The 25,546-nt window shown below is 34.0% G+C and overlaps 3 protein-coding genes across 3 annotated transcripts; all 3 read left to right on the top strand.

The window, feature by feature from the left end:
• The first annotated feature begins 4,759 nt into the window (after positions 1–4,759).
• LOC149413499 (general odorant-binding protein 28a-like) lies at positions 4,760–5,149 on the top strand. Its single transcript, XM_089644413.1, has one exon. The coding sequence runs from the start codon at positions 4,760–4,762 to the stop codon at positions 5,147–5,149; it is 390 nt and encodes a 129-aa protein (XP_089500539.1).
• A 6,166-nt stretch (positions 5,150–11,315) lies between these two features.
• Positions 11,316–13,494, top strand: LOC149413498 (uncharacterized). The gene is made up of 3 exons (XM_089644566.1): positions 11,316–11,384; positions 12,038–12,551; positions 13,114–13,494. The coding sequence occupies exons 2-3, from the start codon at positions 12,068–12,070 to the stop codon at positions 13,122–13,124; spliced, it is 495 nt and encodes a 164-aa protein (XP_089500692.1). The 5' UTR covers positions 11,316–11,384; positions 12,038–12,067; the 3' UTR covers positions 13,125–13,494.
• Positions 13,495–16,302: 2,808 nt separating this feature from the next.
• Positions 16,303–16,692, top strand: LOC149413497 (general odorant-binding protein 28a-like). The gene has a single exon (XM_089644412.1). It carries the CDS (start codon positions 16,303–16,305, stop codon positions 16,690–16,692), a length of 390 nt encoding a protein of 129 aa, XP_089500538.1.
• The last annotated feature ends 8,854 nt before the right edge of the window (positions 16,693–25,546 follow it).

The raw sequence follows: 25,546 nt of genomic DNA, 5'->3' as shown, positions 1-25,546 counted from the left end.
TCCTGATTTCATTCCACCCTTTATTATTAAGGGATGTTCTGAACCATTATGTAAGCCACTTCTATATATATTTAATCTTACGGTTAAAAACGGAATTTTTCCTAAATTATGGAAGCTGTCGAAAGTCACCCCTTTACACAAAGATGGCGACAAGTATCAAACAACCAACTACCGTCCTATAGCGATTCTCTCCGCACCTGCTAAACTATTGGAAATAATTATCCATAAATATGTTTATACCAAAGTTGAACCATTCTTGATCGAACAACAACATGGATTTAGACATGGCCGATCAACCACTACAAATTTAATGGTATTTACAGATTACTTGTCGAGAGCACTCGATAACAACGAGCAAGTTGACGCATCTTACCATGACTTTGCAAAGGCTTTCGATAGAGTTGATCACTTAGTGCTTCTAAATAGGCTCGAAGAAATTGGTTTTTCGGAAAACTTATTGAAACTCTTTTGTAACTATTTGAGTGAAAGAGAACAATTCGTGTCCTATGGTGAGTTCAACTCTAATGCATATCCTACAAATTCTGGTGTGCCGCAGGGATCCAATTTAGGACCCCTATTGTTTTTAATTTTTATAAACAATATTCAGGGAAAGATTAAATTCGTCCGTTTTCTACTTTTTGCCGATGACATCAAACTCTTTCTGAGAATAAGATCGATAGAAGACTGTAGAAAGCTCCAGGAAGATATCGATGCAATTATTGACTGGAGTATTGATAACAAACTTGGGTTCAACTTCCAAAAATGTTCAGTGATGTGCTTTACAAGGGCACACAAGACCATATATTTTAATTACAAAATGAAAGATACGTCACTGAAGCACATGGTGACTTGCAAGGACTTGGGAATTGTGTACGACATTCGCTTAACATTTCACGCTCATATTGAAAAGATCTGTAAATCAGCCACTAAGATGTTGGGTTTTGTCATACATAATTCGAAAGACTTGACCAACCTTGCAGTAATAAGGCTGCTTTACTTTAGCTTAGTGCGTAGCATTCTCGAGAATGGATCTCAGGTATGGGGGCCAGAGGACACTGTCTATGTACTAATGGTCGAGAAGATACAAAAAAAGTTTTTACGATACCTCTACATGAGAGAGTTTGGTTATTACCCATGGCTGTTTCCAACAGCATTTATCTCGGGAATGCTGGGTATATGCAGCCTTAGTTCCAGAAGGGATGTTGCATTACTCCTGATGGCGTATAAGCTACTAAACGGTTTAGTATCAATACCAGACATTCTGGCTAAAATAGGATTTTATGTCCCGGATAATTTCGCGCGAGGCCGCCAACACAGGCTTTTGATTCTTCCTAGGTGCAGAACAAACTTACCAATGGTGATGCCCTTGGGAAGAATCACTAGGTTAATTAACTGCCTCGCAGGAAATGTGGATATTTTCCACATGTCCTACAACGTATTTAAACGTGAAATATTATTATTCAATACTTAAAATTGTAAATCTAAATTTGAAACTTTTTTCTTTGTCCCACTTGTAAATGTACCTATTTGTTATTCACTTTTTTGTAAATGTTAATTATCGATATTGCAATGTTCTGGTTCATACTGTTTTTGCAAATAAACAATAAAATAAAAAATAAAAAAAATAAATAAAATACTCTGGAATGTACCAAAAATAATACTTCGAACCCACGACCTCTGGATAAGTCGAAAATCTTAACTGCTAGACCAATCGTCGTCAATTATTGTCAAATTTACTAGTACATGTCGACAAATTACCAATATTGTTGATAATTTATCGTGGCAATGTTGAATGTTCGTGCTATACAGAAAATCATTTTAATTCTATTCTTGAAATGTGCATTGTTTAAATTTCTTAGGGTTAATCTTGGCAAGTAAAGTCAAATATAATTTAAGATTTTCACTGCCAAAAGTATTTTTGTTCATGCTACGACCCCGAACAGCCAATCCCTCCTTTACTTGTGGGACGTGGTTTGTGTTTGAACGGGGCCGATCCATCACGGGAATGTCGGTAGACATTTCCCTTATATAAACACATTTGTCAAAAATAGTCTTTCAGGCATATTGAAGTTAGGCACTTCTTCCAAGGAGATACGCAAGCATTCGATACTCATGTTGTATACTCATGTTGTGTACTCACGTTGCAAATAACTTTTCGCGCACAGTGCATACACATCGCTACTGAAATCATGACGCATGCATCGCTAAATTATAAACAATATGGCAATATCTCGAATATGAAGATTGTAATAATCTTAATTCCGTAGAATGTAACGAATGGGCATCTTTATAAATAATATCCTCGAATATTTTATAAAAAATAATTAACAATAATTTTATTAGCTGTAAGCTATGAAGTTATGGTAAATAGAAGAACTTGTACAACAAAATTATGTAATAACATTATTTTTACATCTTTTCTTTCTTTTTTCTCTTTCTTTGTACTAACAATGTTATTTATCATCCAAAAGAAGTGCCTACGAAAAATTACAAACTCTGATCACCTGGATTCATGTAGACCAATTTTTAAAAATCTCAAACTTCTGACAGTGACGGACATATATATAATGGAGTTATGCCTGTTAGTTCGATCATCTCCAGAAAAGTTCCCACAAAAAAACTCAACACATAAACACGCTGCAAGTTTCACAGAAAACTAATATACCAAAAGCAAACAAAACTATATTTCAAAAAGGACCACACTACATGGCCATTAAAGTATATGACAACCTTCCACGTAGCATCAAACAAATAACTGACACACTTAAATTTAAATCATCACTAAAAACATTTCTTTTAAACAAATGTCACTACAATTAAATGAATACCTTAGATAAATTAAATACCTCTGTTTTTTTTTATTTTTTATTTACATACATTTGTTACCAGGTAATTGTTGGGTTATGTAATATAATGTGTATTTGTTGGGTTAGCTGGAAGAAATAGGATGTAACCTTTAAGCTATACCCCTTGTACTCTGTATACAATCAATGTTTTTTTTAAATTTTATGTGTTTTATTTTGCTTTTAATTGTTTATGTTATTTCACTAGTAGCATCTCCACCTAGTAACGACAAACCTTAATTTACGCTGTAGACATTTTTAATTGAAGTATTAATATCTATGCATGTCCCAGTGTCAATTTCATTGAAGTATTAATATCTATGCATGTCCCAGTGTCAATTTCATTGAAGTATTAATATCTATGCATGTCTCAGTGTCAATTTTATTGAAGTATTAATATCTATGCATGTCCTAGTGTCAATTTCATTGAAGTATTAATGTCTATGCCTGTCCCAGTGTCAATTTGATTGATGTAATAATTATTAACACTAATTATTAATGTCAAGTGACCGACCAGGTAATTATGGTACTGTTGATAAATGTAATTAAGTAATAATAATAAGATGTGTACATTTTAGCATCACGTTCATCAATCAAATGCATTGTACATTTGGCTTTGTATTGGTGATCGATATATATTTGTACAGCGCCCTTGCGGTGGTTTTGCACAAAAACGAAAACCCAACTATTATTAATATTAATACGAGTATATTATATAACTCACAATTATATTAGTATTTTATTGCCTTCGAAGCCATCATAAACAGAGTTAAAAACCGCTTTAATATTTTTTGAATGTAAGAGCAAAAAAAGCAGTAAAATCGTTAGAGTAGGACCGACATTAATTTAGTATTTTAACTACTCAAATGTCGTACGATTTCATAGAAATGCGTACATTTCCGCGTGTGAGTGCGTGATTGTCGCCAAAAGTTGATTGAATGCATTGTCATCAACAATGAGACTATTGAATTTAAGCTCGATCGGATGTCAATAGCCAAGTACTTCTCAACCTTCCTCTTCCCCATCTCCTTCCCAACCCACTACCTCCAGCCTCAGAGCATACCCCAATCGGGGATTCAATAGTCACACTGGCTGCAGACGGTTGGGAGAAGTTGGGACGCTTGTGCGGTTTCACTCATAAAAAAAGTCCAGAAAATCCACAAACATTTTTTAGATTTTATTATTTTCATATAAGTAGTCAATTAGAATTTCAAGTACTTTTGTGAGAATAATTTAATGTGAGGCCTATAGTTCGAGGGCTATAATATTATTTTAAATAACATTATTACTCCAGACGTATTATGTCATTCGTTTAATAATTGACGTCAGATGACCTGTAACGATAATATTTAAAACATAATCATACTTATACATAATAACACCTGCACGACATATTCATCGTATATAATATATTATTTTTAATTTTCATAAAAAAAATTATAACCATAAAAATAATGCTTTAAGTAGGTACTTAATAAAGATTTTTTTCTAAATATCACTTATAGGAGAACTCTTTTTTGTGAAATTACAGTTTTAAATCACCTTATCATTAGATTCAGTAATTTAATCGATACACATAAAAGCAAAGCTCAAATTTTTAGATAGTCCAAAAAATAAATGTTCACATTTCCTGTGAATTAGATACACAGTCGTTTTAAAAGCAATCAAATGACACGAATCTCGATGATAATTATAAATACTTTATCGAAACACAAAATAATTGTGTATTATTGAGAGCATATAAAATAAGGCTTGCACATTTTTATTTTATACTTTGTCACTGCTCAGAGTGTGTCAGACGTAATTTTTATAGCAATTTCAAAATTAATTAAGCATTTTTAGTAATGTTTTGCAAGTTTGGGTTGTCTTCGATAGCTTTGCTTTTGTGTATCAGCTATGGAAATGGTTTCCCCATGATGGACATGGCAGACATGTTCATGAGACATTCTCAGGACTTCATGAGGAATGGAACCGATTGCATGGCCAAAGTTGGAGCAACAGAAGCAGATGTTGCAGTCTTCATGAAGAAGAAGATTCCTACCACAAAAACTGGACATTGCTTGCTCGCATGCATGCTGGAGAAGATAGACATGATCAAAGATGGTAAATTCATGCATGAGGCTCTGCTCAATGTGGCTAAGATGATATTGGGAGAAGAGGAAACTGTGGCTGATCTGATTGGAGAGGTTGCTGAATCCTGCACGAAGAAGGTAACCACGACTGACAGCTGTGATGCAATTGGTTTGCTGGCTGAGTGCACTGAAAATCACATTACCAGATTTAGGGCTGAAGTCAAAAAACAATAATTAACAATTTTGAGACAAATTTTGGGCCGGTATTTTGACAACAGCGCACGTTGAAACGTTGATTTTCTAGCGGAGAGCGCTACTTCTTCTGTCTGAAATTCCTAGGTCAAAGTAACTGTCAAATAATTATACAACATATGATCTAGATTATTCAAAAAACCTATGACAAATTTGAAAACTTATGACGCTTATTTAGTCCTAGATAGGCCAATGAAATTATATTTCATCTGGTCAAGAAAGAATTTCAAGGAAGATTTGAGCTCAATCCGGTCACACAGCACACTTCTATCGGTTTGTTCTTCAACGGTACCACAATTTGGTTTTATTTTCAAGCTTTGTACTTGTATGGTTTATTTTATGATAAATTCGTGTTATGAGAGCGAAAATAAAAATATTTTTAACAGCAGTTTTTATATTCTTCACTGTTCTCCAAGTATTTTTTAAATAAGGAAGCATACAGGGTGTCCGGGGGTAAAGTGCGGTCAACGAATGCCCGCTGCATTCATTCCCCGACGGGATTGTTGAGGTCCACATGGCGACGCCTGAGACCCTAGACTGGCTTGCAGACCTACATGTCCCTCTCTGACACCCCACCATACGAAAGAAGAAGAAGGGGGTAAAGTGTGCTAACTTTGGTTGATTTGGTTGACACAATGGTAGACTGATAAAAGATAGTAGAAAAATAATAATTTCTTTCTAATTTCCAATACAAAAATAAATTCCATAGAAACAATTCAACTATTAGGTTGTCGTCGTTTCGTAGTCATTTCACAATTTAATAATTCAAAAATATAATTAATATATTTGCCACACGTTCCAGAGTGGAAGATACTCGCAATATCGCTATGGTGAAAGACCACAATTCAGAATTGTAACGGTTGCTTGAAATGGCTTTAGCCGTGTTTAGTGACCAGATCTGAATAGCCAGGTACTTACCCACCTTTATCTTCCCCATCTCCTTCCCCTCCCCACTACTTAACATCTTATACCTACCTCCATTGATAATTGGAAATATTTGAAATTATCAATGATTTTCAATATTTAAATTTTAAAATTAACCCCATTTTTATTGTTTAAATTTGAATAAACATCTTTAAAGTAAGGTGTTTCCAAAGTAATAATTTGAGTAACTCGGGGTTTTCATTTTCCTGCAATAGTAATTTACTAACTTGTATTTTTGTGTTCTGTAATAATTGAACTTCTCTGTAATAATTGAACTTGGCTTTAACTTATCTTTTACTCGATACAAAAAATGAGTGAAACAACAAACATTTTATATACAAAGTTAAAAAATGGATTAAAGAACAAATAAGACAATAATATTGTAATAAAAATATTATTACAAAAATGTGGTGATCTATCGACCACACCAATTTTTTTGGGTGTTTTGACTGAGTCACTTTTTAATAGACTTGTTCCTCTTTGTATATTACCTGTGTTTTCTTCTGGAGAGATGGGTAGCTTTACAATAATAATACTGGAGTATAGGTACACTGTTTTCACTACTGGGCCTCGATTCTTGACGAAGTCATTCCACTCGGACAGTGGAATGACTTTTGACGTTTGACGTATGTAAGTGTGTACCTTCGACGAGATTCAAGAATAAGAATTTCGACCAATATATGTACTTTAGACAGCGATTGCGAGCGGCCTGGATTGGAGAATCTATACCCAGGTACATGTGACTTAGAAGGAAGCTACTCGTAATAAGATCTACTCATCTATACTACTCGGCATAATCATACTGTCTTTTTCATACACGAATGTCTCTTTCATTTTAAATGGGTCCCTCAGCACGGGTAAAGCATCAAATGAGCCCCACATTATCAAATAATATTTTAAAATGTGTAAAGGTATTGTATAAAATAAAAATAATAAAGTAAAAAAGATCGATATATCTGTATTGTTTCTATGTGCCCTCCCGATGTCATTCATTTAATAATTTATTAAAGCTTTTTACACCGGTTGTTGAAAATATCGCAAAATGAACTTTACATTTTTGTTTTCCCCGTTGAAGTTTTTTTTTTCATTAACCCCACACAGTTGGCCCTGAGGAAAATAATTTCCCTCGTGCTGCTTTGTGGAGGGTCTTTTTTAAGGGAAGGAAGGAGAGGAAGTTCTGGATAGGTAAATGGTTGGGTAGGAATCTAGGGATCAATGTGTCCAGGAATGACGGACATATGAAAATATCCTTGCCACTGCGGCGCAAGGCGATGGGTCGAGAGACACTGTTGGAAAGGTCAAAGGGTCAGATTTGTTGGTTATCCAATAAATGGTTCCCGGGGCGGCGGTACAAATTGAAAATAATAAATGGATAATAATGAATCATTTTGTATAATTTTATACTACCACTTCGCTGAGTTACGATAATTGTGTTTGATTACTGTTATTGCGAACAAAAATTCACAACAGCTATTATTTTATTAAACCTTGCAACCCTTAACCTACCGCAATGATTCAACGAGTTGCCATTTGACGTGTATTTCGCAAGGGAAAGATGTTTCATAGTATTTGGATACACGAAAAAAAATGAGTATTGCTGATTTAATAAAACATCATATTAAAATGAGGCCGTTTCCTGATAACATTTTATTACATTCCAGATATATCGGAATACGTGTTCAAGTACCTGCTTTTCCTTTGTTAATATTTAATGACGTAGTAAATAAAATAACAGACCCAGATGTTATTTATTTATTTATTAATCTCAAGTTAGCTCACATCTTCGTGTGTGCTAATAGTTTTATAAACATATAAACATGTACATTGTTTGGCAAACATAATTTTTCTTTAAATATTTCACTAAAGTCACAAAAAAAGAAACATTAATAATTGAGATAGACATATTTTCTTAATTCATTTTTGAACTTATTAATATTTTCTATCACAGCAATTTCCTTCGGGATTTTGTTATAGAGTTGAACGGCCTGGTACATCAGAGATTTTTGGGTGCTTGTTTTTTTTCTTGTTGGCAATCTAATTTGCTTAAAATTTCTCGTCCCGTGTCCGTGTATCTCGTTATTGTAATTTATTTTTCTTTTCAGTTCCTTAGACATCATCCCTAAGTTAATTTTATGTATAAAAATAAGTACATTCAAATACACAGTTTGCTTCACCGTCAAAATATTCAGCTCCTTTAACATGTCTCTTATCCGTGTGTATATGTTGCGCTTAAGAATGTGTTCTATTATAATTTTCGGAGCATAGTTTACGATCTTTTCTATCAAGGTAATTACATGTCATTCATTACTTTTACAACTCGGAATCTCAATAAGATTATTTTAAAAGTAGAATATCTTTTGTAAGAGCCAAATCACTATTTTGATTAATCTTTGTACATTATATAATTACTGTACATTTGTACAAACGAATTGGTGTACATTATGAAAACCAAAAAATATGCTTTAGTTAAATTGAAGGTTTTCCTATCGCTTCGCTTGAGTAGAATACAAATAATATAACAAAAATAAATTAAATTATTGAAGACAATATTGGCGATTTCTAAACGAAAATCTGAAACAGAAAAATCAGATAAGGATACGGTCACATCTAGGACTCGAACCCAGGACCCTTGTCTTTCCGGGACACCGCTCTGCCAACTGAGCTAATGGGACCCTATCCCCCTCGGTCACTTTTAACTGTATCATACTTCGAATAAGAACTCCCAACATTGTCTTCATTTTATCACCGCACATTTTTATTGGCAACTATCTTTACGGAAAGACAAGGGTCCTGGGTTCGAGTCCTAGATGTGACCGTATCCTTTTCTGATTTTTCTGTTTCAGATTTTCGTTTAGAAATCGCTAATATTGTCTTCAATAATAAAATATTACAATTTGAGGTTTTACTCAATAAAGTTATTCCGAAAAATAAATAAATTACTCAATAAAAAATATAAATGCAAACTACTGCAAAAAATATTTTTTCAATAGAAATGTATGAACGCATAAAGGAAACAACTTTAAAAAAATAGAGTTTTATAGTTAAGATTATCTGTGACAGTTTCACTTGATTAACTCTTTTGCTTTCTTATAAAATTATGTACAAAATAAGTAAAAACCAGACTCCGTTTGTCAAGCGATTTAAATGCTTATTACCTACCATATAAAGTATACCAAGAATATACACATTTTTGGCTTGTAGCTTCCTCTTAAAAGTATTCAAAGTTGCGATTGAATGGTTAATGAACAATAGAGCTAGTTCTTTTTGATTATATCATATTTGTACGACTCCTGGTAAACCGTAAAACGGCTCAATTGAATTTTAACCCTTCTTTATCAGGAGATATTTAGAAACGAACGCCATCAAAATTATCCAAGTATTAATTGTTATTACATACTTACGGCCGCTGTTCCCAACTTTTTAATCGTTATCTAAGTTCAAATCTTTGTTTTTGCTAAGCCAAGCGATTTTTAAGCATTTTGCAGGGAACGTTCGATTTGCGTTGTTCCCAATCATTTTATCTTTGAAAATCTTAAGTAGCCCCACACACTACCGAACATTAGCATAGACAATAAAATGACATCAAAATAAAAACTTTCTATGTTTAATTAATATTAAAGAGTTAATTATTGTAGCTCTTATTAATACACATTACTTCTTTTAAATACCGTTATCTATAAACTGGTATTTCATATTTTTTAAACTAACGTATATAATATATTAAAAATAAAGTGACAATTTGAACGTGATGCCACAATCGGGACTTCCCATTTGATTTGGCAGATCGACGTAAGTTTTTTTTTCCGTGCGACAGCAAAACAAACACAAACAAATCTTAAAATGGATATCAAAGCAAAGCGTGCGAAGAACTTCACACAAAATGATAAGATGAGGCTGGTAGAGCTCATTACATCGTCGCCGGCACTTTTATCGAAATCAACGGGCGGTCCGAGTTATTTGTTGAATACGAGAGTAAAGGATGCCGCTTGGAACAACGTTTTAGTCCAGTTTAACAGCGGGAGCTCATCTCAACGGTATGTGATTTATCTTAATAATATTTGGCTAATTTATATAGCGCCGTTTTCGTGAGAAATCACCTCAAGGGCGCTTATATAATATTGTGTCTTCTTCAAATTCAGATGAAATTAACAAGCTTCATTTTGTCCCTCAATTCTGTTTCGTATCTCGGGTTTTCCTAGCTCAATTCTGTTTCGTATTAGAGCGAATGAGACATATATTATGACGCGAATGTGAATGGTTGAAGTCGGGGATGCCCGAAGAAGACATGGCACGATCAAGTGAACCAGATACTTGAGACGGGCCATGTCAAAAGTCAGAATAACCAAACTGTGTATGAGACGATGCTTGAAGGGAATGAGGCCAAATTATTTCTTCTAATCTTTTAAATCATTGCAGATCGCTCGTTGCTCTCAAAAAGGCTTGGGACAATTTAAAAAGAGAAGCCAGAACACAGAGGGCCAGCATCCGTTGCCACATATTTGGTACTGGGGGAGGGCCCAGCCAAGATGTTGAGGACCCTGTATTATTAAAGGTCGAAGCAGCAATTGGCATAAGTTCTTCCGGCCTGGAAAACCAGTAAGTTTAAATTTTTTTTCTTTTTAACGCTCTTTTATTGGCCGTTACATAAGAATATTAAAAATTACTTATATAGTATTATACATAAATGAACTGCCTCAGTAATAATCAGATGTGGTGGTTAGTACCAGAATTTCTGCACAGGAATAAATCCCAACTTGTAGTATAAAGATGGTTTGGGCATGTCGAGTGAAGAATGAAGAAAGTAGTGTAAGAAGAATATTTGACGCAAATGTGAATAGTAGAAGAAGTCGGGGACGCCCGAGGAAGACATGGCACGATCAAGTGTATCAGTTACTTGAGACGGGCTCTGTCAAGAGTCAGAATAATAGAAGAGTATGTATGAATGAGGCAAAGAGTGTGTGGTGTGAGCGAGTTGTTTGGCGGTCTGTCCAGTGTCCACTGTACCTACCCCTGCGGAGAAACGGCCTGATGGTTAGTTACTAGTTAGTTAGTTTTGTAGTATTACGTAGTGGAATCTGAAAGCTTATCATGCATTGTACATTGTAGTTGGATTGTGTATGTTACTTCTTGCTTGCTAAATATTATATGATTTTACTCTCAAGTCCTTCTATTGTATTTTGAAAGGTTTGATTCAAATGATGCGAGCGAGCCAACTACCAACGCAGCCAACTCTAACACGGTACTCGTAGGACAGCATCAACTGAAATCAGTAGAGACTGAGGACTGGATATTGGTAATTTTATTTAATTTTTACTGACTTCTCAATCACATTGAAGGATAATATATATAATACTATATTTAAAAAAAAAATTATAAAATATCTTACCATCAAATTCAACAATAACTTTGAATGTACATTTCAAACTTTTCAACAAAAGGAAACATATACACAGAATTTTAAATAATAACATCGACTGTACTTAACTTGTTTCCCTAATTCATGTTGATATACCCTTAAGACATACGCGCCACACAGAACTATTCCACACGCTGAATTACAAAACGTTAAATAATATTTGCCTAAACTCTAACATCGACATTTTCTCCGATTCACTGCCCAAATTTAAAAAGAGCATAATGTCAATAATATAAACAGTTCAATGTGCATACATCATCACTTCCCACATCACCACTTCTCACATCTACAAACATACTCACACATACAACACACACACCTACCCATTACGCACATCACCCAATAATTAATAAATATACATACCATAAATAAGACACTACAGAGAAACATATCATAGGTACCAACCATGAAATATTATTAATATCTGTAAATTTTCTCACCAATGTGATCAATGTACTGTTTGTTTCTTTATAAATAAATATGTCAGTTATATTTGAATTTTGTTGATATTCTTCTTATCTTTTGTTTAGGAAGAAAATCCGATTTTCACATTTCCCGAGATGTCGGTTCAAGCTGTCCCCCCATTAACCGTTCAGAGTCAGGCCATTCATCCCGTGATGTCGGCACCAGCTGTCTCCCCACTGCCATCTGAAATTCCCCCCACTCCAGTTACGTCCTCACTAACCGTCCCCCCTTCAGTTCCTAGGAAGGCGTTCAAGAGGCGGCTGTGTTTGAAGAAATCAGCGAAGGACTCTCTTCTCGCTGATTTGCATAAAATAGCAGCCGCCAAGCTTGAAGCGGAAGGAACGAGAATTAAGGACATGCAAGACATGGAGGCGAAGGCAAAGGTCCAGTCAGAAATGACAACAGAAATAATTTCTACCAAAGCCGCCCAAGAAAAACTTGTTTTGGAGATGATACAAGAGGAGAGACTCGCGAAGGCAGCGGAATGGGCAATTCGCCATGATATATTAAAAGAGCAACTTGCCGTTGTAAGGTTGGAGAGGGAGGCCAAAGAGATCACCCTAAAGAAATTAAGAAGTGGTAATTGTTTTGTTTACTTATTATTTTTATTTAAATATTCATCAAACTTATTATCTACTCTAAAGAAATACTTATTTATTTTCATAAATAGAAAAAACAAGAAATAGCAAGTAACACACATTTTGGATCGCAGGTTCAAAAACATACCAACTACGAGTAGTGCTCATACATTGTACATATTATTTGCAATCACGTCTCTTTTTAAATTTGCAACGTTCCCCGCATTGTTCAATTCTGCGACATTGTTTGGAACATCGTCAACGCCATTGATCCAATCTTGTGGATGTTCCTCCCCACGATTGATGCATATGTTATGCAGAACTCCACATGCGACTATCACTGCCATTGTGGTGTTGAGGTTTAGTCGCAGGCCGTTCGATAAGACAGGAAACCTCCTTTTCCATAATCCGTATTGTCTTTCCACAACGTTTCTGGTTTTAATGTGTCTTTCATTATAGTTTTGTTGGACAGGTGTTTCAGGATTCCTGTATGGTGTCATGAGATATGTCTGAAATAAAACATTAATATTTTTGTAATAATATTATACTGTTTTCTTTTTCAGAATGTCCTTAAAATCGAGCAACTGGAGCATCTGCGAACGATGCGCGTTGAAATGTGCATTCTTCATTTAATAATTTTATATAACTTTGTATGTTTTTAAACTTATTCTTACATTTAACATTACCCAATAACATTTTTGTAATAATAATTAAATTAGCGCCATCTGTGAACGCGGAGATTATGTACATTCCTTACTGATTTTTCAAGTTTTTAGGAAGATCTTGTTTGAAAATCATTACATACTATGTAAACACTGAACACAATATTTTAAAAGTTATGTTATGCAAATGTCTCTTGTTTAAAAGTCATTAATTAAATTTTTCTTACATACCACATTGCGAAATAACTTTTTGCAATAGTTAAATTATGAAAAGAGATTATAACGTACGTTCCTTGCTGATTTTTCAAGTTATGTTTTTAGGAAGATCTTGTTTGAAAGTCATTACATACTATGTAAACACTGAACACAATATTTTAAAAGTTATGTTATGCAAATGTCTCTTGTGTAATTAATTAAATTTTTCTTACATACCACATTGCCAAAAAACTTTTTGCAATAGTTAAATTATGAAAAGAGATTATAACGTACGTTCCTTGCTTATTTTTCAAGTTATGTTTTGAAAATGTCCTGTTTGAAAGTTAAAAACTATGTAGACACTGAACACAGTATTTTTAATGTTATTTTATGCAAATGTTTTGTTTAAAAGTCATTAAAACTATATAAACACTGAACCCAGTATTTTTAATAATTTTTTTTTTTTTATATTTCTGACTTCACCTTTCAAGGATTGTTATAGGCTATCATTTAAAATTACAGAGAAAGGAAAGGTGAATATGAATATATTAATTTTATTTAAATGTGCATAATTCAGAATCGTATGGAAGATTGGATTCGAGTTCAGACTTTAGAATAGATGAGATGTTGAATGGGGGGGGGGGGCAATTTTAGATTACGCTTGGTAGAACAGAGTATATTTATTTAGAGAGCGACAACCAAAAAATATGTGATCTAAAGTTCCCACGTCTAAAGCACAGAATTTACAATCTGGATGGTCGAGGACGTGAATTTTAAAAAGGTGAGAAGGAACGGAACAATTTACTGACGTTATACAAATATCTTATTTGATTAAAACATTAAAGTTGTGTATTTAATACCTTTAATGGATATCCGCTGTCTCCTACGAGTACTCCATTTGGGTATTGGCCGGTCTCAAAGACCGCTTTGGCGCGGCAACCTTGGAAGATGAGCGAGTCATGCGTTGCTCCTGGCCACCTGGCTACTATGTCTCTTATCCTCATCTTCGCGTCTGATATTGTTTGGACATTTAACGAAAAGTATCCCTTCCGATTTCGGAAAGTTTCAGCTTCTGACCCGCCTGTTTTAGAAAGTAGATGGTTAACACAATACATACTTATACTTATTTGTTACTGTACAGAAAACAATGCAGGCACAACCAACACATGTATTGGTTTATTTGGTTTGGCACTTACCAACGGATTGGATTTTGATGTGAGTGCAATCAATCGCACCTATCACATTAGGGAATCCTGCAACTTCGTAAAACTCCCTCTTGACAATTTCGACCTCCTGTCCTACTGGCAATTTAATGTAAAGTGGTCTCAAGCTTGCCAAGGCATAAGACACTTTTTTTACTATCTTGCTGGTGGCAGATGGACTTATTTTGAAGAAGTCTCCATTTGTGATGTGGAAACTTCCCGTCGCATAGAAGCGTAATGCTATCAGCAACTGATTGCACGGTAAAATTGGACAGTTTCTAAAAAGAAATAAGGTATAATAACATTAAATTGATAGAATATAAAGGTTTTCAGATCTGACATGAGGTAAGGGCAAAATAGTTCGCACATTGATCGCAAAAATGACACTTGCGTAAATAAAAACTTACCTTTCGCTTGCATAAGTTAAATTCTCCTCAATTAGGTTCAAAATATACAAAAAACACGTTTTCGTCATACGAAAACGGTCAAAAAATTCTTTGTCATTTAATAGTTCGATGTAATTGACATCCACACCCTGTCGCCGCCTGTATAACCCGATGTTTTCATCGATTACTTCGGCCCATTCCGCAATATCTAGTATATCTAAAATGTCTAAAACTTCTCTATCCATTTTAAAACGATAATGATAAATGCAACACAAAAAACTGAAAGGAGCGCGACTGTCGATTGTCAGAGTGACATTTGATCATTCGCGGTATTTTTTCACTCTGTCGACACTTTTTGTAACTAGTTTTTTCCTTACATATTGCTTAAATGGTTAATCCATCTGTCCGGCTGGCTTAGACTGGGCGGCTTGCTTAAGCAATTATTGTGTGTTGGAATTACGTAGTGCAGTGATGATTCGCTTAGAATTTGATTATTAGGATTGGGAACAGCGGCCGTTAGAGACGTAAACAGCGTCTGTCCGTCCGACATTCTGGATTGGACATAAAAATCTCTAATACGCCTACTCACTGTCTAACATATTATCTTCCTTTCCGGTACCAAGAGTCGTACGCTCATTCATACCCTTACGCTGAGAGCTGGGAGCCGTACCGGGTGAGTCGTAACAGGCGAGTACAGTATTCACATTGCTCATAGTCTGTGCTCACGGCTCTCGTTCAATTGAGCCATCGTTCAATTGATTCGACTCTTTGAACCGTACAAAATTATTGAGCTGATGATGGCTCCCGCTCTAATTAAAATGAGTCATGACCCATCACTAGCTCAAAGGAATTAAGCCGTATGTCGGTTGATATTTGAAGTAGGTTTTTTTCTAATAATGTGCGTTTTTTTTATCCTTAGGTACACCAATCTAAATTGAAACACATAAAAGCAAAACTCAGATTTTCAGATATTAAAAAAAATATATATTCACATTTCCTGTGAATTAGATTGGCAGTCATTTTAAAAGCAATCAAACGACACGAATCTAGATTCGGATAATTGTAAATACTCAATTGATCAACAAAAAATAACTCAAATATTAGTTACAAAATAATCGCATATTGAGAACCTATAAAATAAGGCTTGCATAATTCTATTTTATACCTAATCGCAGCTCAGAGCTTGCCAGACGTAAATTTTATTTCAATTTCAAAATACATCCACATTTTTAGTAATGTTTTGCAAGTTTGGGTTGTCTGCGATAGCTTTGATTTTGTTTATCAACTATGGAAGCGGTTTTCCGACGATGGATATGGCAGAAATGTTCATGAGACATTCTAAGGACTTCTTGCAAAATGGTACCGATTGCATGGCCAAAGTTGGAGCAACAGATGCAGATATTGCACTCTTCATGAAGAAAAAGATTCCTACCACAAAAACTGGACAATGCTTGTACGCGTGCATGTTGGAGAAGATCGATATGATTAAAGATGGTAAATTTATGCACGAGGCTCTGCTTAATGTGGCTAAGATGATATTGGGAGAAGAGGAGACATTTGCTGATCTGATGGGAGAAATTGCTCAATCCTGCTCTAAGATGGTTTCCGTGACAGATAACTGTGAAGCTGTCGGTATTATGTCTAAGTGCACTGAAGATCACGTTACCAGATTTAGGACTGAAGTAAAAAAACAATGATTAAATTTAAAAAACAAAATCTATACCGGTAGTTTTACAATAGCGCACATTGAATAGGATATAATCTATAAGGATTTTAAATTACGATTTGACATTTGCACAACCTCCTCGGTTTGAAGTTTCTGGGTTAACGAAATGTTATTCTGGTTGATTAAGATTATAGAACTTTGAAATATCTATTAATCTAATATTTTTTGACAGTTACGGTAGTCCACCAAGAATTCAATTACAGTAGTCCATAGTCCAGAAAAAATTTCACAAGGAGTTATGAATACAAAATACCTCTATCGGTTTGTCCTTCAACGGTAGCACAATTTCGTTTTGTTTCCAATATCTGTATTTCTATTGTTTATTTCTTAATAAATTTGTGTTATGTGAGCATTCATAAACAACATTTCCAATTTATATTTCTTCACAGTTCCCCAAGTACCTACTGTTTATTTATTTTATATTATTGAAGAAAATGGTTTATCTCAGTGCATACGTCTTGAAGAGACCCATGTTATAAGAGGGAGGAAACACTGAGGCCGTTTCCCAGAAAGGACGAACCGCCAAATAACTTACTCTTGGCACATACAGATTGCTTCATTAACATTTAAACAAATTCTTCAACTATTCTGACTATTGACATGGCCTCAAGTATTTGGTTCAGTTAATTAGGGCGTCCTTAACTTCTTCTACCATTCAAATTCTGGTTAAATATTCTCCTTATTCGACTTTCCACATTCATTCGCTTTACATGCCCAAATCATACCGTCAAATCGTCCCTTACTTAACTATACTCATTAGTCTCATTACACTTGCAGATCAGTGTTGCGTTCTTTGTGAATCATGGGTGGTTTTACCGCACACACTTCTCAGGTATCTCATTTCTACAGTATTCATTACCTAGTCATCCTTCCTTTGCCAGTTCCATGCCTCACTGCCATACATCAGATTTGGTATCACCGTGGACTGCTAGTTTCATTTCTTTAGACAATGAAATACTAGTAGTTCTGTGAACAGTAGACGTCGCTTAGTGTTGATTACTCCGACTTGACAGCTCGCAACAGTCGAAGCGCTCATGCGCTCTTGTGGAATAAGAAGGTACCATTAAACATCAAGACATCCACAACGACAATACTCGGAATAACAATAAAATCCGCTTTCCTCTAATACACACTACGAAATATGGAATAAAATTTGTTAACTATATTGCCTTCACACTCTATAGTTATAACCAAAGATATTAGAAGAAAGAGATGTGCTATGAGCAGTTCATACTGTGTGGAATTGTTTTGCCCAGTGTCGCCGGTTTTGTTCACCAATACTACTGCACACCTTCGCTTACGCTAAGGTATCCGCACTAATCATAGAACAGATTTCTGTGCGTACACGTCCCGATACCGTTCAAAGTACCCTAATTAGGTAGTATAAAAAATAAAATACGTAAAATTGTCGTGTTTTATTTTGTTTTGTTTCTTTCTCTCTCCTTTTCCATCCCCTGTATTTGTAATAGAGCATAATCTATTTTTACAAATGTATTAGTGGGTAATTGCCTTCTTCTAAATTCCTGCTTTGTCTCTGTGCTTATGTGTATATCCCTGTCTGTTTCCTTTTTTTGTTTCTTCTTGTTTGTTCTACTTAACCTCCCATTTTCTATATTTTTGTACTGTTTCGTATGTGAAACTTATAATTTTGATAACAAAATACCATTGATAAATTGTACCTATTAACTCCCATCTTCAATATTACCCAATTATGTTATTACTCCATTACCCAATATTGTTAGTTCCTCTCGTCCTACAATGAGTTTTGTAACTCATTAGGGATTGCTCTAACAAGAAATAAATAAAATAATATTTAAAAAAAATTAAGAACATGGCTACCATCGTGACAAGATTGATTAGACACGGAACACACAAACAAATTTACTGATAGACAAATTACAGATAGATAGAGAAATTCAAAGTGGTCAAGTCAAAGAAGAACTTCGCTGCGCTTAGCCAATTTTAATAATTAATTAAAGTCACAGGACATGCTCGAATATTAATTTATTTATAATATGTATTGTATAATGATGACTACAACATTTATATCTGGATCATACATTGTTATATCTTGTGGGTAATAAACGTATAGGTATTGATATACAATTCATAAATCATGAATATTCACATATTTAAGTGTTTGTTTATTATGGTTCTAATTTCTAAAACTAACATAACATGTATTATTTTTAATATTTTTTCAATATATCTTACATATATATATATATATATTAGGGTGTCCCAAAAAATTAAAGTTGTTATTTTTAAACGCATACCCTCTAATTTTGTTTTAATAATGACAAAACACTTATAAATTTTTTTTTGTTTATTTTGGACAACTGCAACTCGTGCCGACTTGCATCGAAAGATGTCAGTACTTTTACATTAAGACGCCAGCGAGCAAACGTGTTGATGAGCTTGTAGTAACTTGCTATTTTGTTGGTAAACGAAAATCACTCGTTCAGGCAAGATGTTGTTAGTTTTACGTACTTCTAAAAAGAGTATATTTTTAATAGGAGTCGTAAAACACCAAATATCTGGTTCTAAACTGCCATCTAATGGACAAGTTCTTGAAATTTTGCTCTACAATATCTGGAAAGTGAATTTAACTGTCAATATATACCAAATATAGCCATAGTTGGTATTAAAAGCTGTGTTTGAAGTAAAAATCAGTCAAGTGACCACAAGCCCTGACATACTACTCTTCAAAAAGTTTAGAGATAACTGTAAAAATGTTGATCCCGATAAAATTCAGTGCCACAGAGAAAATCTCACATTGCACCTAACCGCTTCCGAAATCGATGATTTGCTTGACTTTTACCATACTGCACTGACAACAAAAATACTCGGAGATGACTATCGAGAGTTTTTAGAGCTCTGTGTGATAGTTTTTGGAGAAGATACAGCGAGAAAATTTAAAATTCGGCCTCCAGGTGCTCGATGGATGGCAAAAGCGCTTTATTCCTTGAAAATATTATTAATTTGTGCGCAATTTAAAATTACCGGTAAGGATAGGGCGGCACTTTTAGACGTTTGCCTGTTCATAGTAACATCTTATGTCAAGTCATGGTTACAATGTATTATAGCAGTTAAAGCACCTTACCAGGACTTGTGCTTTTTGAAATCGATGAGGGCTTAAGAAAAAATTGATGAAAACATCTCAATGGCAGCTTTATTTCTGTTCAGTAAGCAGTTATGGCATTTGACCGATGAAGGATCTATTTTATCGCTGTTTGGCGACGCTGTGGATCAAACAAATAAAATAAAAATGCTCGAAATATCAAAATAAATAATTTATCAACCCATGACAAACGTTACACCCCATCGAAGGAAGATCTTGATGGTAAATTGTATGGTAAGTTTATTAAGTAGTTTAAATTATGTTTTGTATTGAGGTTTTTGTTCATATCATAATTTAGTGACTTTTGTTTCAGATAAAAATATTTACGACTTCATTTCAGTCAAGAACAAGTATTTGTTTGATCTTCTGAATACAGATGAGAGTTTTCTTAACGAATTCCCTACGATGTGGTCAAATATTGCTTCGTATCAAGAAGTCAGAAAGAAGGTGTCACCGGTGAGGGTAGTGAATGATACAGCTGAAAGAACTGTTAAGTTAATGCAAGATTTTCATGGCTTAATCTCACGGTCGAAGAGGAACAAAAATAATTTTTGTTACAATGCGTTCAGGAACACCGGAAGATTTATCCTGACTGTAAAAAACAAACTTTGAAGAAAAAATTTAATCACAAACCATTTTTAAATATAAAATACTACATAATTGACCATTTGTGCATTTTTAAATTTTATTTATCCGACAAAAATGAAAGTTGAAAATCCTTCCATATTAACTCTGTACCATATGTTTGGCATCAAGTCGGCATGGGTTGCCGGTGTTTAATCAAAATAATATTTACTATATGAGTTATTGGGATCAAATGAAATAAAATAAGAGGGTATGCATATTTAAATTAATGAAAAAAGAATTCTTCCTTATGTCCTGGGACACCCTAATATATCTATATATATATATATCAGTTTTTCCTTATCAAAATAAGGAAAAACTTTTCATTTAAAAAATTACACTTTTTACATAGTCTTACGGGTCTCAGATTGTTAAATTATATTGCTGTAGGTATTAAGATGAGACGCAAAAGGGACAACTGTACCTCAGACTGATTAATCCTTAAGAAAATAGTGAAAAACTAAGTTTCGTATTCCCCTGTTTTCTCTTCTAAAACTGGACCGATTTATTAAAAAAAAAATTTCCAACTGTATTAGAAAAAAATTTTCTATGTCTGTAGATTTTTTTTTTAAACATTATCAAATTTGTATAATTGATGGCGTTCAAACTGTGCAATTTTATGGTTTTTGGTAGGGTCCTAAATCCTGTTACTTTAAAAATCAAAACAAAATTCAGGTACATGACAGTAGTTGATATCTATATTGTTATCAAAAAACTATACCCGTGTCGAAATCCAGGAAGGAAATACATTTTCAAATACGCGGCCTTGTTAATACCAAACTTAAATTTGGACTGGAGGCCAAATACTTAACCAAATACGTACGGATATGTGCTGTTTTTTTAATATTTTAAAGAAAGACAAACATTCCCGGGTTACGAATAACCTAACAATATTTGAAAATCTCCTACTATCACCACAGTAAACGGAAAATGTTGATTGCGTTGTGATGGAGGACTTATCCAGCCGAGGAATTGAACACACTACGCCTGTGTAGGACCAAACTCAATGTCAACCAATCCACCGACCGGTTGATTTATATTTATATATTTCATTTATGTTTTAAAGCATAAAATATAGACGTTTAAAAATTTTAAATTATCTTGATTTCAGAGGTAACTTTAGCATTTTTTTGTTGGTTAATAGAAACCAACAATTTTACCTAAAATTATGAAAATATAAAATAAAAAATTTCAATTTAAAAAAGCATTTTCATGGGCTAAATTTAAATTACAAACGACCGATTTGCGTTGGCACACATATTTAAACGTTGTCGTTTATAAATTTAAAAATTCGACACACAGAATGCTTTTATACATTTTTATAATACCCGTACCCCGCCCCGCGCGTTTTGCTTTTACGTCCAACAAATGGCGCTGTTTGAAAAAAAACATGTTTTTACCTGTCACAGGTGACATCTATATGATATGAGTATATAAAAACACACGTGTATTCGAATGCAACGTGGGGTCAAAATTTTATCCAGGGTTCATTATATGTTTTTTGATAAATATAATTAATTTATGCTCGATCACGCGCAAAACGGAATCATTTGTACGTACATGTACACACCGTAATCTACTCATCTGCTCTAATGATGGAAACTGTAATTATTATACTGTTGGTAAGATAAGGGGCAAGCACAACACGGCATCGTAACGCACCAAAAAGTAAATCTCTATAAGTACATTGTCCTTTTGTTTATAACATGAACTAACCGAAGTTTGAAGATTCTCATTTTATACTTTTTATCGGCCAAGACATATCGGCAAATCAGATAATAAATATCTGTATCTGCATTGCTACACCCCTTTAAAAAATACATCAGAATCATATTTTACTGTTTCAACCAATCAACAACAAATATCATTTTCGTCGTAATTAAATGTTGAATAATATGTTTACATAATTATAAATAAAATAAAAATATCAAGGTCTTATAAGGTAGGTATTTTCGAAAAAACTCAAATCGCTTTTTTCACAACCATTATATTATCCATTCAAACAACCTTTATATATCAATAGTTTTAGAAAAAGTAAAGGCAAATACATAATTAAATCACTTGAATACATTTGTAAATTAATTAGTGATTTTTCACAACCATTGCAAATTATTTTAAGGAAGGTAGAAATAATAGTTCTACTAAGCGCACATTTATTATTATATTTTTTTATAGTTTATTCAACTTTCATTGAATCTCTTAATAACTTTTAATTCTTTTAAATTCAACGGTTAAAAGTTTTTTTGCTCTTCCAGTTTGATTTTAAACTGCTGCCGTAATCAATTATCAAACTGCATTCAACTATTGCTAACAATTATCAACTTTTTTTGCCATTATAAACTGATATTAACCATTATTTGCTAATTATAACTGTTATTAAACTTTATTAACCGTTATGGATTGTTGTTAACTGGAATAAACCTCTATTAACTGTGAGTATATTTTAACTGTTATTATTTCCCGTTATTATTGTCAGATAGTAATAAAATTCACAGGTCTGCAGCGTTCATGTCGACGCTTATTTTAATTAGTTGTGTCATTTTTCCTAATTTTGAATAAAACACTAAATTTCATCTTAACACTCGCATCCAATCCGTTGCACCTTTGATTCTACATTATAATATTGTATTATTTTCCTTACATCTAGAACAAATTTGAAATAACAGAAATCATAACGCTCACCCCCAAGGCATACAAAAAATGATTAATTACCCCCTAGAGAAAAAATACATAAAAAAATATTTCACACGAATGTAAGCACCATAAATCATATTGGAGAAGGTGTGAATTCATTAACCTTATTTGGATGGAATGGTCTCAAAAACCTTTACAGCTTCAAAAACGTGTATTATACAAAAAATATGACCGTAATAACGTTTTGGAACACAAACAAAGACACTCTCCAAGAAGGTTGACAGAAGTAGTCATGGAAAGAACCATTCAGCCAGCTTTCGTGAGGATTCTTGGGACACAATAATACTAACAAATAACCGTTGGAATTCACTAGTAATCGGATAGCATCCTTGGTTAGGAAAGATTAAAGATTGTCCACAGAAGAGACGATCTTTGACCTAAATTAAACTGCTAGGCGAGAACCACCAAGAATGGACAAAGGTGTGGGTATTTGGGAGAGACCTACGTCCAAAGCCGGACATCAGAAGGTTTGTGAATAATATGTGGAAGAAGGATGAAATTGTACGAAATATCTTAAATCCTACATAATATTTTCAATGTTGGTACAACTATGTTTACAATGTGTGGCTGTCATATCCTAAGTGATTAGAAAATATAGTACTTGGACGATTGCAGTAATCTAAACATGCTTTTTGCATGGAGCATAATATAAACAAATTTGTTTTACACATTTTTTAGGACAGTAACAGTTATACTTAACCCATTTACGCCTGCCGTGCCCAAACGAGGACTCCTTCAAATCTACCCACCATTTTGTTATTAATGTGGTAAGTTTTGCTAACAGTGCATTATTGTCGAGTTAATTGATGTGTCTTACATTTTATAACAAACATTTTGGATAACACCATTTATAAAAAGTATTTTAGTGTCATAAATAAAGTGAATCTCAGAGTCGCGGTGATTACCAAATGTGAGTATTTTTTTTTATATGTTTACATTCGTAAATTTTTAATTTTTCTACATAATCTTATTGAACACTTTGTTTTCTTTGGAATAAAAATTTTATAAGGTAAAATATATAATTTACTGAACTGTGAACTACTTTTTTTTGTTGGTGTCCCCAAATAGGGACAGTGGGCACATAAAGAATAAAATATTCTTTTTTTTTACAGAGTTTTGACTGCACATAAATATGTCAAAACGGCAATTTGAAGTAAGCGATAACTATCATGGACTCCAGGAGGCCCTTGATGCTATTATGGCAGAAGAGGACTCAGATGTTGAATTTGATATCGTTGCTCTTCCCCCAGAAACAAGTATCCTCACTGACGAAGAAGAAGGCGATGAAGGCAATATTATTACCAATGACATGCCAAGAGATATTCCTGGAAAGATCGAAGTTTTTGTAAACAGAAACGAAGAAGATTGGGACAGTTCTGATGAAGAGCCTTTGTCGAATTCCGCTAGAAGGCAACGATGCAATGTTGGGCCCCGTTGGCGTAAATGCGAGCCTAGCTACGATCACATGCCTTTTGATGAGAATAATGTACAACAACGATGCAAAAACCTAATTACTGATCTCAAAGGTAAAAATCCTGTTTCAATTTTTGAGAAGATTTTTTATCAGGAAGTAATCGATATGATTCTTCAATATTCTGATTTGTATGCATCACAAAACAGTAAACATGATATCAATATTACCGTTGGTGAGTTGAAAACATTTTTGGGCATTCTATCTCTATCTGGTTTTCACACTTTGCCTCGCGAACGTCTATTTTGGTCTTTAGACGAGGACTGTAATGTACCTGTTGTTGCTAAGGCAATGACGAGAAACAGATTTTTAGATATCAAAAAGTACCAACATTTTTGTGATAATACTGTAGCTGCTGAAACATCAGATAAAATGTTCAAGATGCGAACCCTTGCTGAGGTTCTCATGAAGAAATTTATGCAATGGGGAGTGTTTCACACAAATCTGTCAATAGATGAATCCATGGTGAAATATTTTGGACGTCATCCATCGAAACAATTTATTCGAGGTAAGCCTGTACGCTTCGGTTATAAAAATTGGATGCTCGCTAGTGCTGATGGCTACTGCTACAATTTTGATATTTATTGCGGCAAGTCGCAAATACCCACCAATGAGCCGTTGAGTACACGAGTTGTGAAAAACCTGTTGAACAAGCTAAACACAGATCCTAGAGACCATGTTGTGTTCTTCGATATTTTTTTCACTAGCTATGCATTGCTGCGGGATTTATGGGAATCTGGCTACAGGAACTGTACGTGAGGGTAGGACCTGCAAATTTCCTCTCACACCCGTCAAGGAGATGAAAAAGAAAAGTCGTGCTGACTTTGACTACCGGTTCAACACGTTCAATAAAATATTGTTTGTTCGTTGGCTGGATAACAGCGTTTGTACAATGGGAACAAACTACGATAATTT

The sequence above is a fragment of the Hesperophylax consimilis genome, chromosome 21 (assembly GCF_061612785.1).
Source record: "Hesperophylax consimilis isolate HC1 chromosome 21, BYU_Hcon_1.0, whole genome shotgun sequence".
Taxonomy (NCBI): Eukaryota; Metazoa; Arthropoda; class Insecta; order Trichoptera; family Limnephilidae; genus Hesperophylax; species Hesperophylax consimilis.
This window is presented reverse-complemented; position numbering and strand designations above follow the sequence as displayed.